Raw genomic sequence first — 16,614 nt, forward strand, 5'->3', positions numbered from 1 at the left:
ATAGGTGACTCTGAAAGGTTGGCGCAGCTCCTTCTCCCTCACCGCTCCAGTATCACGGGCGGTAGGGGCTGAGACAAGGGGGGGAAAGGGAAAATCCATGGATAACAAAGGCATTCTCTGTGAAGCTCGGAGCTTGGAACGCTGCACAAATGTCAAGCGTCTAATAATGAAAAAAACGGACCTCGCCTGCAGACCTGCTTTTCAGCATTTGTGGCATAAAACGGAAGCGTGGGTCTCTGTTTGCCAAGAAGGAAAGCTCGCTTTCTGCCAAACACCACAGCTCTTAATTTTAAGGCTGAAACCAAAGTCGACCTGTCTCTGGGTAGGGGCCCAGATTGTCCTGTAATGGGGATGACAGCCCCCCCCCCCCCCAGCCTTCCACATTCAGTGGAAGCGTCTCAGTGTCCCTGTTGCATTCATGACCAGACATGGGCTTGCCTGTGGGTCCGGCCAGGTTCCTGGAGATCAGACAAAAGGCCGAATGCTGGGGGAGTCCGATTTGCTCCTCCTGCCTTGTATTTTCTGTGTGTCTCTGGTTTTGAGACCCCAAAATCATAGAAGACTAGGACTGGAAGAAGGTGCACCTTGACCTGTCTCTCCTCCTTCCAGTTGGACTGACAAATGTTCTCTCAGGCTATCTCATATCCTCCCCCTGTGGGATGATTCTTACTGCCAGGGAGGCTTTCCTTACACCCGGTGGCAATCTAGCTCTCTGAAACCTTCCTTCCTCCCCCCAATCTTCTGTCTGTCTCCTGTAAAGCTCGGCAGCAGCTAACTAGCCGTGTGACCTTAAGCAAAACATGGCCCGTCTCTTGGTCTCCATTTTCTCTTCTTTTGAATGAGCTGGTGGACATGATGATTGTCATAGACCAGCTATAAAATCCTACAACTCTGCAGCGTTTCCCCCTCAGGGGGCTATGATTGCACAGGTATGGGTCCCCTCTAGCAGACTGCACAGCTCCAGGCTTAGCTGAAAAATCCATCCTCCTACAGCCACATTTCTCTGAACTTAGCTAGCCTGGTCTTTGAAAGCTAGATATACAGTCTGTTATCCTGAAAACAAGAGAGAGGCATTTAAATTGGGTAGCACCTGCTGAAAAGTTTCTTTAGAACAGGAGCTTTGTGTGCCTTCATATTCCCAGCCCCTTTGGCACAGTAGGTGCTTAATAAATGCTCATTGTTTGCTTGATTGACTGTTGGATTCAGTGGAAAGAACACTAATTGGGAGTCTGATTTGCCCTCAGACTCTGCTCCCAGCACTTGTTATCGGTGGCAGATCACCTCACTCTTCACATCCTTTCTGCCCACGTAGAGATCAGAGACCTTGGGTTACCTCCTCACATGGTATCAGCACCCAGTTGACCCGGGAGTAAGGCTTGGAGGCCAGTCCCAGCAGCCCCTCTTACTTTTCAGCTGGGCAGACCAGGACAAGCCACTTAATCTCTCCATCTTCCCCCCATTAATTAAATGGAGATGACGTGACATGTGCTAGCTACCTTGCCAAGGTCACTGTAAGGATCAGGAGAAATTAATATATTTGGAAGCCGCAGAAGCAGTGAAGGGCGTTCCATCTTTGTCTTCATGTCTGTGTAGTTTTGCAAAGTCCCTTGACAAATGCAGGCGTGGAAGCCACCAAGCCTGGAAGCCCCCTCTTACTGCTGCCTCTTCGCTGTGAGGAGCCTTCCCTTCTAACCACCTTGTACTTCAGGACTTTGTACTTCATTGTACTTATTCTGTTTCTTCTTTATGCATTTTTAGATGAATTGGGTACTTTCCCTGTTAGAATGGAATCTCTTTGTGGTTAGGGCTTCTTCCTTTTTTGTCTTTGTAGCCACTGAACTCAATACTGATGCTATCCAGACAAAATGGCTCTTAATAAGTGCTTGTTGCAATTATTAAGCACCCATGGTGGGTGCTTGATACATGTGTATTGCTTGATGGGTACAGGGGTAAGAATGCTGGCTCTGATTTCCAATCCTACATCTGATACTAAGTTAGTGGTGTGGCCTTGGTCAATGACTTCTCCTTTCTTCGGTTCTTCATCTATTGGTTGGTTATATCTGTGCTCAGAGGACCCAATGGCATCCCCATGTTGAGGTTTGACTGGCTGATCAGGCTTGGAAGGCTCTGCCACAAGTCGGGCACTTGAACTTGTGCGGTGGAGATCTCTAAATCTGCACGAGAATTTTGGGCACCACAATTCTGCTTTGCTCATAGAGTGCAGACCTTCTTGGATGCTGTGCTGGGTGGTCATGTGCTCGGGTCTCCCATATGCCACAATTAGGGACCTTGAAAGTGTCCTTGCACTGCTTCCTTTGATCTCCTCGTGAGCACTTGCCATGTGTGAGTTCTCCATAAAACAATCTTTAAGGCAAATGTCCGTTTGGCATTTGGACATCGTGGCCAGCTCAACAGAATCGCGCTCTCTCATGGCGTTGGAATGGTCAGCAGTTTAATTCAAGAAAGACCCCGGCGGTATTGGGTATCTCATTCTGTTGGGTGATCTTCAGAATCTTCCCAAGACAATTAAAATGGAAGCGGTTCAGTTTCCTGGATGGTATAGGCAGACTGTTTGGGGTTTGCAGGCGTACAACAGGGGGTCAGCATGTGACCATCTATAAAATAAAGGGCTTGGGCTAGGAGATCTCTGGAGAACTTCCACCTCCAAGGCTGTTCTGTGATTGATGGATGGTATTAACATAAATACGGTCTTCTCCTTTCATTTCCCTCGGCCTAATTCTGCTTGTTGAAGCTCAGAGTGTTCATCCTAAAGCTTGGCTGAGCTGGGGCCTGTGAAATAAGCCGAGGACGATGAAAAGGATCCTTTTTAGTTGAATTAGATGAAAGAGGAGAATTCAAGAAAGAATAGCACCAGCATTTGGGAGAGAAAGTAGAATGATCCTTCCTGATTCTGGGGTCGACTTTCTCTCTCCTCTGCCAGATTGCCTTTCCTACGGGCGGTCATATCATGGATGACAAAAAGAAGACAGCGTTATGTAACTCCAGTTTTGCTTAGGCTTTCTCTCCTCCAGTGGAAATGATCTTTGAACTGGAAGGGATGGAAAGAATATCCAATAGGGAACTGAATCCAAGGGAAGTGAGTTTATAGTAGAAAAGCATCCAGATTAATATCTCTGATGTGTGTGAGTCACCAAATCCAGACAAATTACAGTCCAATCTATTGAGCCATCCTCCAGCATGCTCTGGGAGTTGAAAGCTCATGCTGGGGAAGTGTAAGCATAGGTAGCATGGAGGAAGCCACTGAGAGTACCCCATGGAAGCAGGACTGCTGCCTGGAGTCCAACTGAACTAAACATGGAGAGGCTCCTTATCACTTATTTGCCTCTAGGCGATGAATCGTTAGACCTTGGCCATCTGTGAAACAAAGAGAAATATTGTTGTATTTGTCCCTCTGCCATTTGGTGGCAGAGCTTCTGAGAATGGATCGGAGAAGGTGATTTTTGTAGTTCACCCGTACGTGCTAAACTTAACCACTGGCACTCTGAGAGATCCTTGCCTAGGGACCAACTAGTCTACAAAAGTCCCAGAATGGACCATCTGTCTTCCTCACTTTGTTTTATTTTTTCCCCAATAATTAAGACTGCCCCCACCTTGATAATGCTTTCTTTCATATCAGAAATGCTTCGGGAAGATAATTATTATGGACTTCTTCTAAAGGAATAGCCTGTTTGTACGGCAGCTTCAGAAATCCTAGGCCCCCATGTCTTGATTTTGAAAAAGCAGTCGATGGCTTTCCCATTTGGCCAGGAGTGAGGACAAGGGAAGAAAAGGGCTGAACCTTGTTTTCTTATTGAGAAGGAAAGAAATTGCTCAAAAGATTTCAGACAGTGACTGCCAAAGTCAACTAATCCCCCGGAATATGGTTTTGGCTTTGTTGGAGCAATTGCTCAGCTGCATCTCAAAATGAGCCCTATTGCCTCCTGCTAAGAAGATCTGTGGTCAAGAGGATTTTCCCCACTGCTCCAGATACTGGGAAATGTGATTCACTTTAAGGAGATGGAGATGGAGCGATGGATCAGTCCGGCTGGAGAGGAGGGTGACACGGACCAAGCTGGAAAGGGAGGCCGGAGGGAGACTGTGCAGGGCCTTTAAATCCAGACAGAGGAGTCTGGGATCCCGAGGTGCTTGTGGACGAGCTTTCATTTGGATGCTGAGGACATCCTCGGGGGCCAGCCCCCCGGCTTTCCTGTGGGTTTGTCAGCAAACTGAATGAATGCTACACACCAGTCACTGATGTCCAGCAGAAGCCGCAGAGGGAAGCCCATGGCCTCAGCTGTCTGAAACCTCAGCTGGAATCTTCCCCAATTGCCCGCTCCCCAGTCTCCCCGGGCGGTCTGCGTGTTCCGGGCTCACAAAGCAGCCTTTGTCCTCCTGACGTTAGATATCCCAGGACATCACATCCCAGCTGCAAGGGGACCCTGGCAGCCACTGAGCTCCACCTGTGACAGCACAAAGAACTCCCCGCCCAGCCTTCCCAAGGAGGCGGTTGTCCTGTTTCTGCTGGAGACCACCGGCAAGGCGAATGTGGGCTACAGGGAGCTCTGCAGGGCCAGTGGGGAGCTGGGTGGGGAGGTCGGGGTTCCTATGCCTGTTTTGCTGTTTATGGGTGCCCAGCCCCATAACCTCTCAAGGCCCCAGTTGGTGCCTGTAAAATGACCTAAAAGGCCTCTGGGAGCCCTTCTATTGCTATTAAATCTGAGCTTCTTTACTATACTCACCGTGTGGTAGAGATCAAATGAGACAATATATGGTGCTTTGTGAACCTTAAAGTGCTACGGAAGTACTAGCTATCTTTATTACCATCCTGATTTTTCTGCAAAGCAAAGAAAACAGATTTATTACGTGTGTGCCAGGCACTGTGCTAGCCATTTTCACAACAATTCTGAGAGGTAGGTGCCGTTATTGTTCATTTAACAATTGAGGAAACTGAGATCAATTGAGGTTGAGTGACTTGAATGAGGGGCACACAACTAGAACATGTCTAAGATCAGATTTGAATTTAAGATTTCCTGACTCCAAGGCCATTGTACCATTCAGCTCCCTCTACCTAAAGACTTGGATATTTTATTAGATAGTGTAATCTTGGTGTACAGTGTCTCAGAAATAGTTGGTTTCCTCCTCTTTTCTGTCTCCCTTTTTATTATGGAGAGTTCTTCATTCTTGAAGAGGACCAGTGACATCCCAGGGGATGTCTTGACGTACTTGGCGGTGAATGAGGATAAGTTGTCAGTCTTTCTCTTCCAGAGTCATCGGGGTCCAATGGCAGGAGAAAAGTCAAGCTGGCGATAGCCCAGGAAGTAGCAGAACGGGAATCTGAATTCATATCCCATGACTCCAGATTCCTGCCGCCTCCTTCCTTGTCTCACTGTAGCTAATTTGGAATTTGTGAGATAATGGTTCTTTAAAAGCCCAACTGATAAAATGTGCTGAATATTATTTATTGAGCAAATCCAGCTCCTTGATATCCAGTGACCACTTGCCTATGGCTCAGGAACATTCCCAGGCAGAGGCTGGAGGAGGAGGGAAGAGCTTCACATGTTTTTAAGTTATGACATAAGAGCAATAAAGAAAAGTGGCCAATTGGAATAATCACCTTAAAAAAAAAACCATGGCAGACACTATGATTAAAAGCTATCCAAGACATGTCCTCCCACATTAAGTCAAGTATTAAGTATTTATTGGTGTTTATCAATAACAAGCCTCAACAGAGGAGGAGAAGGCAGGAAAACTGAAAAACAAACGCAACAGAGGAGGAGAGGGCAGGAAAGACGCAGATGGAGTTTGGATCTCGGGATGTAAAAACTGAAAAACAAACTAATGACAACAAAAACACACCCCACCAAAATATTTGGCTGTTTTCTAGTCATTATTTGTCCCAAATGCAGATGTAAATGTTTGTGTTCCTAATGTTTATTATTTTTTTTCTACAGTAATTGGGTCTTAAGGTTTAGACTCTGGTTCCTTCCAGCCATCACTCAGAAGGTTCTAGATATGTGGATCCTGCTCCTCTTCTTGCTTTTGTATCACCTTTTTTTTTTAAAACTCCAAACACCCCCTCATGCTCCTTCCTCCTTTATAACTACCACAGACCTTTTTATTCTCGAGGACTAGAAATATTTCACTTTTGTCTTTGTGTCTCTAGTGCCCAACATAGACCTGGTACACAGTAGGTGCTTAATATATGCTTATTGTTTGATTCATTGCTAAACAGGACAAAGGGTTTTTTGTTTTTTTTTTTTTTGTTTGTTTGTTTTGTTTTGTTTTTAAAGCAGAGGCCGTGCTTCCGATTGGTAATCAGGGGTTTCCAAATCTGTGTCTTTCAGCATGTAACAAGTACTTAATAAGTGTTTGTGAACTGACTTACTGATTTCAGATTTCCTACTATTAGACTAGAATTAACCCCAGCTCCCCCGTCCACTTTGACCAGCCAGAGTCCTCCTGTCAGGGCGTTTTTATTCCAAGACCGTCCTCAGGCCTTGCCCACCACGGAGAGCCAGGCGGTAGATCCGCTCCAGCTCTCGCCACACCCCCGCGCAGGCCCGCCTTGGAACCACTAGCAGGGGGCGAATCTCTGCATCCTGCTCTGCCTCCGTGCCAGAAATCTGCCTCAGAGAATAGCCTTGGCTCGCGGCTCGGTTCTCCGGGCCTTCACATGCTGGCGCTCACCGGCTATTACTCACCCATTTGTGCAGCTGGCGCTCCCCACATCTGGCCGGCAGCAGTCTTCCCTGGCCTGGTTTTCTTGTACCGGGGAAAGTCGCCGAGTGTCCCACCACTGCCCCTTTTAACTGGAAATCCTATCAACTAAGGGCTCAGAAGTCAGTCAGTTATGCAGTCAGCACGCATTTATGAAGCACTTACAGTGTGCCAGGTGCTAAACTACCAAGGATGCAAAGAAAGGAAGAAAGCTCCTTGTCTCCGAGGAGCTCATCGTTCCAACAATGGGATAGACAAAAGGCATGAGATTTATAAAGTGAAATGTCATTGTTATGCAGAATAATAACTAATAATCATTTATCAAAATCTGACTAAATAGATATTGTTTTTAAAAGACGTGCTTTGCCCTGTAAGCTCTTTTGTCCAGGCTGTTTATATTTGCCAATGAAACTGCTCCCAAAGGGGTCCTAGTTTGTAAGGGCCGGCCCCTGGAGTCCCTGCCAAGGGTCAGATTCCAGGATTCTGTAAAGGCGCTGCCCGCAGCCCTCAGACTTCCTGAGCGAGAGCTGTGAGGAGCTCTGCAGAAGGAGTAAGTGTCCCAAATAACTCCGGAGCCCCAGCGGGCAGGGCGGGGGTCAGCTGCCTCTCACCGGCCTTTCCCCCAGGCCCGGGGAGCCCCTCTGGTCTGAGGCTCCGGCTGCTTCCCAGCCACGCGGGCTCCCAGCGCTCCTCCCCTTCTTGTTTGTCTCCCCGTCACTTCTCACCCAGTTTCCTCCACAGAAGCTTTTTGTTTGTTTGTTTGTTTGACTTGCTGCAGGACTGGCCTCTCCCCAGTTGTCAGGGGGGAAGAATCTTTCTGGGGGGAGGGTTCCATCCATGTGGGGAACTTCCAGTGTGGGGCTGTAGGCCACCCATGCAGACCGGTGCCATCTGGCACTGGGCGTCTTGGAAAACTGTTCCAGGCTTGCCCAGGTCTCACAGCTCCTCTGGGCCAGGAGCCAGGGCATCCCCCAGCCCCCAGTGGCCAGCCCTCTGCTGGGCTGCCCCCCATCATGGGCATGCCGAGAGGATACGGAACAGGACCGTTCCTCCCCGAGCCTGGGTACCAGCTGCCCCTCGGTCAGCCCCTCAGAGCCCCTTTCCAATGGCACAAACAAGAACAAAGGAAGCTTCAGAGATCAAGGACAAAAAAGCAGGGGGCGCTTGAGCCTAGTCTAGGCCATAAGCATTTATTAAACACCTACTATGTGCCTAGTCTAGCATATAAACATTTACTAAGCACCTACTGTGTGCCTAGTCTAGTAGATAGGCATTTATTAAGCACCTACTGTGTACCTAGTCTAGTATATAAGTATTTATTAAGTACCTATTATGTGCCTGGTTTAGTATATAAGCATTTATTAAGCACCTACAGTGTGCCAGGTACCATTCTAAGCACTAGATTTACAATGAAATGAAAGAGAAAGAAGAAAAAGAAAGTTCCCACTCTTGGGGAGCTCACAGTCTGATGTAACCAAATACCTACAAGTAAAACATATGTAGCCTGGATTGGCCATAGCCTCAGGGAAGGCACTAAGATTAAAGCTGATGGGGAAAGGCATTCTCTGAAAGATGAGATTTGATGGAAGGCAGGAGCAGAGATGAGGAAGGACATTTCAGGCAAATGCCTGGAATTGGAAAATGGGAAGATCTGGTGCAAGGAATAGCAAGATGGCGGCTTGTGTCCCTGGATTATAGAATGTGTGTTCAGAACCGAGGTCTGAGAAGACTGGGAAGGGAGGAAGGGGCCAGGCTCCAAAGGGCTTTAAAAGTCATACAGGTCCTGGAGCTGACTGAATAGGGGAGGGACCCGGGCAGACCTACACTGTAGGACAATCAGCTGGACGGGGCAAAAGAGACGCCGGGGCCAACCCAAAGTCCATTGCGATGCTCCAGGTATGAGATAATCTCTCCGGCTCTTAGGGCGAGCCACCCAATTCCTCCGAGCCTCGGCTTCCTTCTCTTGGTCTCCATGCCCTACGCCCCTTCCAGCTTCAGAATCTGGATTCCCTGGCCCGAGATGCTGGAAGGGGAAACCGAGCGCAGCCCCATCTCCCTTGGATGGGTCAGGCCGGAGGATTCCAAACTGAAATATTTATAACCCTTTCCGAAGGAACAATGACTCGGGGAGTTTCTCAATTATTGTTTCTTTTTCCTCTCTCTTTGAAAACACAAGTTAGTTCCTGAGGATGAGGGAAATCATAAACAATAGCGACTTCCAACTCCACTGATTATTTGCCAAGAACTGGAACAGAATTCTCCTGTCTTCTTGTCTTCCTCTGAAAGGCTGATTAACATAAGAAGAATGCTGCTAAATTAGGTTCCCCAAATATGCACTTACTTAATCATGGGGAGCTAATTGATTGTATTATTCCCAATATGAGTTGGCTTGTGTGTCCATTTACTGGGCTCTAACAGGCAGCTGAGCTGGGAGGAGGATTGTCTTCCTGGTTGGTGAGGCAGCCACTGTGAAGGGTTTTTAATAACCTGCTACAATTTTGCAGACAATCATTTTATTAAGTGGAAAGTAGATAAATGCTTATTAGGAGCCCGAGAATTTCAAGTCTTGTCCTCAGATTGAGTGGCTTTTGGAAATCAGTGGTGTTTGGGGAAGAAAGAAGTGGGGAGGAGGGAGAAGGGTGGGAAGGAGGGGAAGGGAGAAGGGTGGGGAGGAGGGGGAAGGGTGGGGAGGAGGGGGAAGGGGGGGGAGGAGGGGAAGGGAGAAGGGGAGGGAGGAGGAGAAGGGAGAAGGATGGGGAGAGGGGGAAGGGAGAAGGGAAGGTTAAACACTTAATGTGTTGTTTTAAATTGGGATTCAGCCAAAATGAGCCACAGGGCTCGAAGGAATGTAGAGATAGAGCCAGGAGACAGAGACAGAGATAGAGTGAAAAAAGGAGGGCGAGAAAAGAGAGGAGATAGATGAGGAGGAAGGAGAGAAAGGAGGGGAGGGAAAAGAGAAAGAGAAGGGCAAGTCACAGAGGGGAGGGAGAGGAGGGAAAAGAAAGAAGGGGCAGAGCAGGCCCAATCCTGCAGCTTTTTAAATCTGGAAATTGGCTCTGCTGAGAGTAGGCTTATCTCGGGCCAGGACGCAGCATTTCAGCTCCGTCTGGTGAGAGGCTGGCATTTTCGGGCAGACTGGCACCGAACCAGTCAGTCCCTCCCCATCAGCGAGGTCACCGTTCCTCCATCTGATAAGCCCTGAGGCCTAATGACTTCTTGGAGTCATGGGAACCCAGGGGCTTGTGGGTGCTGAACCCAGCCAGCCTCGCCTGGTCTAGAAGTGCCCCAGACGTGCCGGCCATTTCTCAAGGAGCAGCTGCCTGGTGGTCCTGGAGTTAGGAAGCAGGAAGAGCTGCCTTCTGTCCAGCCCCAGAAATGCTTTCTAGCTCTCTGGTCACTTAACTGCTCTCTGCCTCAGTTTCCTCATCTGTAAGTGGGGATAATAACAGCCCCTACTTCCCAGGGTTGGTGTAGGGCCTGAATGAAATATTTGTAAATAGATGTGCAGCTCATAAAGTATCACAAATGCCAAATATCATTATGAAAATTCATAGCATTTTTATTTTTATTTTTATTTTTTTTAATTCATAGCATCATGGGTCAGTTAGCCCAGATGTGCCATTTAACCAGTAAAGAAACCGAAGTACCTTGACTTGGGCTCTGAGGCAGGTAGGAGGCAGTCAGGATAGAATCCAGGTTCCTTAGTTTCCCGCTAAGTGCCCTCTGCTCCCTGCCTGGTTCCAGTGCTTCAGATGAGAAGCCTGTTTTACTGACGACAGAATCAGAGAGCTTGGGTTCAGATCCTGGCTCTGCTGCCCCCCCCCCATCACAAAGCTCTTCCCCAATCAGACAACAGTGTGACCCAGTCCGGCTTCCCCTGTCTGCCCAGCGTCCTATATCCGGCTCCTCAATTCTTCCTAAAACACAAGCATCATACTGGCTGCAATGGCACCAACCCCTCCTCATAGTCCTTAATCTAGCCTGTGGCACGCGGCATTGTTCGTCCTGTTAAGCTAGGGGGCCACCAAGATTCTCAGCTCTTTTTCAGTGGAATAGGTCAGTCCCTCCTCCCCATACTTGGAGCACTCGTTTTGAAGCGGAACATAGAATTTTCCATCTCAGATGACAACAGGGACCGGCCTTTGCTGCTTCTGTGTCCCCGCACCCAGCACGGTGCCGGGCACGCGGTAGGCGCTTGGTAAGCGACCGCTGACTGGCCATTGACGCGGCTAATTGCACCGGCTCCTGGGATGGTTTTAGGTCTGGACGGGGCCGACGTCCTTTCCCTTCCCTGTGAGGATGCGGGTGTAGACACGTTAAGCTGTAATTTACACTTTTGTGCTTACAAGGCAATGACTGCTCAGGAGTTAATGGGAGCACCAGGGAGAGTATAGTCCATTAAGCTTTTAAATTCACATTGAAAGAGCATTTGAAGAACATTTGATTTTATTTTGCTTTTGTGTTTAGAAAATGACAGTCTTTGGTTTAAATGGCCTCTAACCATAAATACAAATAAAATTCACTCCCATTTAAAGGACCCATGATTTTGGTTTTGGTCTTTGCCTCCACAGTACCTACTACAGTACCTAACACATAGTAGGAGCTTAATTTTTGGTCTGGCTAAGTCCGAATAAAAAAGATCCTTTGATTTTATTTATTCAGACATTTACTAAATCACCTATCATATGCAAAGTGTGCCAGGCAAAGGCAATAATTCTTAAATTCTTAATTAATTCTTTAAAATGCTCCTTGCCTGGTTTATATTCCAAGACCCTACCTAAAAATGAAAAACAAGACACATAGTAGGTCCAGTCCATGCCTCCTCCCTTGAGTAACAGCAATGGCACCACAGCAGCCCCAGGGCAGCTCTTTGTACACACACCTTTCTCTTGGGGCCTCCTTTCTGCTCTGCTTTGGTCGGAACAGGAGAGATTTATATAATTTATATAATTATAATCATGATGGTGATGGAGACAATGGTGGTGATGATGGTGATGGAGACGATGGTGGTGATGATGGTGGTGATGATTGTTGATGATGGTAATGATAGTGATGATGATGGTGATAGTGAAGATGATGATGATGATGATGATGATGATTGTTGATGATATAATGATAGTGATGATAGTGATGATGAGTGATGGTGATGATTGTTGATGATAGTGATAATGGTATAATGAAAGTGATAGTAATGATGATGATGATGATTATTGATGATAGTGATGATATAATGATAGTGATGATGAATGATGGTGATGATTGTTGATGATAGTGATGATGGTATAATGATAGTGATAGTAATGATAATGATGATGATGATGATTATTTGATAGTGATGATGTTGGTAGTAATGGTAGTGATGATGATGATGATGATGATTGTGGATGATGGTAATGATAGTGATGATGATGATACTGTGATTATTCCCATGGCAGCATGGCATAGTGCACACGGGGCTGGGTTTGTAGTCGTATTTCAGATCTTGCCTTTGACACTTAGTAGCTGCGTTTCCCTGCTCATTTCTCACACAGGGAGCCGTGTAAATGTTCTTTCCTCCCCTCAGTCTCTGGACCTGATTTTTCCCGTGATATTTCCCAGGAGAGGAGATGGGCCCGTGATTATCATTAGTGGGCGGAGGCATCTCCCAGGGGTGCAGTTGAAAACCTTCTTGTACAGTCCGCGGGCGGCCCAAGGAATTCATCCTCCACTGGCCAGCCTCCTTCACTTGGCTGGACATCAGTGGTACATAAAAGCTAGACCCCGATATCCACTGCCTTGACTTTCAAGTCCCCGGGACCACCTGAGGAAGGTCAAGCAAGACTCAGGCTCTGCCTTCTGGGAGCTGATAATCTCTTTTTGTGTTGGGGGAACGCACCGCCCACACAAATAGCTATGATACCAAATGGCTATAAAGAGCTTCTAGAGGGACAAGAAGAGAGAATGTTCCTTGAGGGTCAAGGTTGCTTGGAGCTTTTCCAGTTGGCCGAGGAACGTGTTGTGGCTGTTTCTTCCCTTCCCCTAAGGACACCATCAGTTTACCAGGAATCCTTCAAAGCATCGTTCAGTTTTTCTCCTCTGGTTGCAAACTCAAAGTCGGGCGTGGTCCCCTTCAGAAAGGGCCAGAGAGCGGAGAACTCGCACGCCTGGGTCCTCTTGGCCCAGATCTGAGTTGGGTTTGCTAACACGTGACAATCAGCAGCGGAGGTTATGGTGGTCAGAGAGGAAGGCCGGTGCCTCTGTATGTAATCTTCTGTGTCCCCCTTCCCAGTACAGTGCCCGGCACATAGTAGGTGCTTGGTAAGGGTTCGCTGACTGACTATTGAGAAATATATTCCACATATGGATGACATACACACATATATATATTCCACATGTGGAATGAGGAGGTGAAACTCCATTATTCAATATTTCAGCTTGCACTTCTGGTCAATAAGCATTTATTGAATTCTCTCTTTGTGCTGGCACTATAGTAAGTACTGGAGTTGCAGAGTCAGTCAGTTAGCATTTATTAGGCACCTACTATGTGCCAGGTACTACATTGAGAGCTGAGAACACAGAGAGGCAAAAACAGTCTTTCTTCTCAAGCCCATACTGTAATTGGGGGAAAAAATCTGTAACTATGTAGGTAAGACAAATCCTAATTGGTACAAATGCTAAATCTCTCCAAGTGGTCATGTCTATTTGAATTTGAGTTATAATTATATAAAATAGGGTTTGAGGTTCTAGTCCAGTGGAAATCGATAGTGTAAAATCGAATGATTTGCATTTTTCCCACAGAAAATATGGATAGAGCATGTAGAAGGTCATCTTAAAGGAGAAGGCCCTAGCAGCCGGGGCAGCTGGGAAGTCCTCCCGTACATGGCAGCCCACTATGTATTACAATTTCATAGCTTTGTGATCTTAAGCTGCCCGTCTCTCTGGACCTTAGTTTCTGCAGCTGAAAGTGAGGGGTTTGGACTGGACAGTCTCTGGGGTCCCTTCCAGGTAGAGATCTGGGTTCCAGTGATGCCACAGGAAAGTTGGCTCAGGAAAGTCTTTGAGAAAAAGGCACCAATGTCTAAGGGCTCCTCCAGGTTTGACATTGTATGTTCCCATGCCAACCTCTAGAAATGAATTAAAGTGAACTGTGGATCAGGGGGCAGAGCTAAACCTTGCTTGTGCCTCCCCGTGTGAATCTAAAAGATTCACAGACTCATCATGAACTGAGAAGGCTAAAAAATGGAAGGATTTTTATTCTGATGTCTAAGGACCAGATTTCCTTGGATCCCACTTCTGGATTCATCGCAGACCAGTCTGACACCGGCAGTGAATGTAAAGAGCATCTCCTGGCTTGGCATTGGCCGAGGCGAGGGGGGGATCTGAGGAGACCCTCAGCCAGCAGGACTTTGCTCGAGCTGTGACTCGGAGGCGCTGAGTGACCTCCACCCTCATGGGGTCAGCTCTTCGCTCTTCTGAGCGTTTCTGCCGTCCCCGGGCTCGGCAGCTGCATCCCGTCACATTCATGACTGAGGGAAATCTCACTGCAGCCGAGATTGTGCAGAACAGAGAGCTGCCAAGACCAGTGTTCAAGGCTGAGTGAGTGTGTGTGTGTGAGCTCACACTCACGCACGCATATGTGGGGGGTGGGAGCCCCCAAAGTTTGCCCTTGGAGTCGTGTGAAGGAGATCTTGTCAGATCTATTTGCTTCTAATTGTTGGTGACAAAAATGAAACATGTATGTACTGCTGAAAGCTCAGACTTGGACATGAAGAATGATGTCTCAGCCTTAACTGCGTGCCAATTAAACATGAATTATCAAAGACATAACTAGGGCAGGCAATCAGAGCTTTGTCCTAGGGTGCCAAATTTAAAGAGTGCTGACAGGGCCTGTCCTTAAATGCCCTGGGGGAGCTGCCTCCCCCATCCCACTCACTCTCTCCCCACCATCCCGTCTCACAGCACTGGCCATGAACCAGAGCCCCATTGTCTTCTTCTCCCCACAAAAGGAGAGGGTGAGATGCAGTGGGAAGAATGCTGAATTAGGACTCTTATGACCCAAGTTTTTTCCTGGTTCATTATGGTCTGTGAGAACTCCAACTCATCTCTAAATGAGGGAGTTGGAAGAGACGGTTTATTGGGTCCCTTCCGGCCCTCCATTGGTTGTCCAATATATGGGGTGGTGTTTCTCCCCTTCCAATCGGGGGGGATCTTCCTGCTACTTGTGATGTTCACCTCAGCTTGGTGGCTGGGAACATGGGCACCCAACGGAGCTGATGGCGTTCTCTCTTAATTCCCTTCAGGGATTCCATGCTCCCCTTAGTGGGGAAGCGTCTCTCGTCTCTCTGTATTTCAGTTTTCTTTCTTTCTCTTCCCCTTCTCAAGGTGATCGTTCGAGGTGGAGGACACATCTTACCCAATGACCAGCCCCTACGCTCTTTTGACATGATCAACCGCTTTATTTTCGGAAAAGGATGGGAACCCTACTGATGGATCCAGAAATCCTCGGAGGAGTCTCGGGGGTTTCCTTCTCAAGGTGAAATGTAGAAAACTCAAAAGAATCTGTGATTTCTAGAAGTCTGTTTCTATTACTATATCTTCACTCCAATTTTGTAATTGATGGGAAAATTATTGTTTTATTGGTTAAAAATAAACTTCAAACAAATAATGATTTGTCTTTTCTCCCCTAAAAATGAACTTTAAGAAAGCATTGTTCAGGATTATGGGATTTGTTTTAAAGTTAAGATGAGTTGTGAAAAGAAGCCTGGATTGGAGCTAGAGACTAGATCTTCAATTTTTGCTCTGCTACCTCATAGCTGGATGACCTTGGACAGCAATTTATATCACCCCTGTTAAACCTCAGGCTCCATGTCTGTATACAGTGGCAGGGACAAGGGAGGGGGAAATGTACTCTTTGTGTAAACTTTGCTTCCTAAGAGATGTGATTTATTATTATACTATGATGTTTATTTAATTGGGGAACGATGGTTCCAGAGATATCAGGGAAGATTTGTATGAACTCATGCAAAATGAAGTGCACAAAACCAGGAGAACAATTTCTATAACACGACATTGTAAAAGCAATAAAAAAAAACCATGAACTCTGATCAATGCAGTGATCAACCATGATTCCAAAAGATCAACGATGAAGAATGTGATCCACTAGAGAGGCAACATAGAGGAGACCAACCAAGATCTAGAATGAGATGTGGTTGGATGTGGTGAATAAAGGGATTTGTTTACTTGACCATGTTTCTTTGTTATAATGTTTTTATTTTTGTTGGATTTTTTTCCTGTTTTCTCAGAAGGGAAAGGGGAAAGGTGGAGGAAAAATGTGTCTGTTATTTGAAATATAATAAAGTTTAATTTTAAAAAATGAATTTAAAAGATCAAAATTGTGATTTTCTTAGGAAATTTTCAGCAAGAAAGTTTCTTTAACTGATTATTTTCTAATATAGCTTTTTATCAGTCTGCTAGGCTTGCTTAAGTGCAAAGGGTTCTGAGGATAGACACAAGGCACTATGTGTCAAGCAGAGCAAACGGTCCCTTATTTAGCAACTCCCTTCAGCCATGGGGACACAGTCCAGGACCCTGGACCCAAGAGTTCTGGGAATACCAGCATCCCTAGACCCCTCTTCTGGGCCTGGTAGCCAGCCTGCAGGAGAGGAATTCTTGTGGGGGATGGAGTCCCCATCAACACCAACTGTAGCCAAAGAACCCCAGTGGAGGAGCCCCCCAGATTGCAGCCCTGCAGACATCCTCTGGGGGAGTGACCGTCACAGAGCTGTGACCCGCAGCTTCCCACAGCCCCCGGCTCCTGGAGAACCTGAACATTCCCCAAGCCAAAGGCCTCGGCTTTGGTGATCAGCATCAGGCACCGGCTTTATCTGTGCCCATAGAAGGACCACGGACCCTCCTGTG

The 16,614-nt window shown here is 47.0% G+C and overlaps 1 protein-coding gene across 1 annotated transcript in view; it reads left to right on the top strand.

Annotated features, from left to right (window-relative positions):
• CPVL (carboxypeptidase vitellogenic like) overlaps window positions 1–15,945 on the top strand; it is a 100,042-nt gene extending 84,097 nt beyond the window's left edge. The window contains exon 13 of the mRNA XM_031940511.1: window positions 15,079–15,945. Coding sequence (XP_031796371.1) covers window positions 15,079–15,183 — 105 coding nt within the window. The 3' untranslated portion in view covers window positions 15,184–15,945. The remainder of the gene's footprint in view (window positions 1–15,078) is intronic.
• Window positions 15,946–16,614: the final 669 nt, after the last annotated feature.

This window comes from Sarcophilus harrisii, chromosome 5 (genome assembly GCF_902635505.1).
Source record: "Sarcophilus harrisii chromosome 5, mSarHar1.11, whole genome shotgun sequence".
NCBI lineage: Eukaryota > Metazoa > Chordata > Mammalia > Dasyuromorphia > Dasyuridae > Sarcophilus > Sarcophilus harrisii.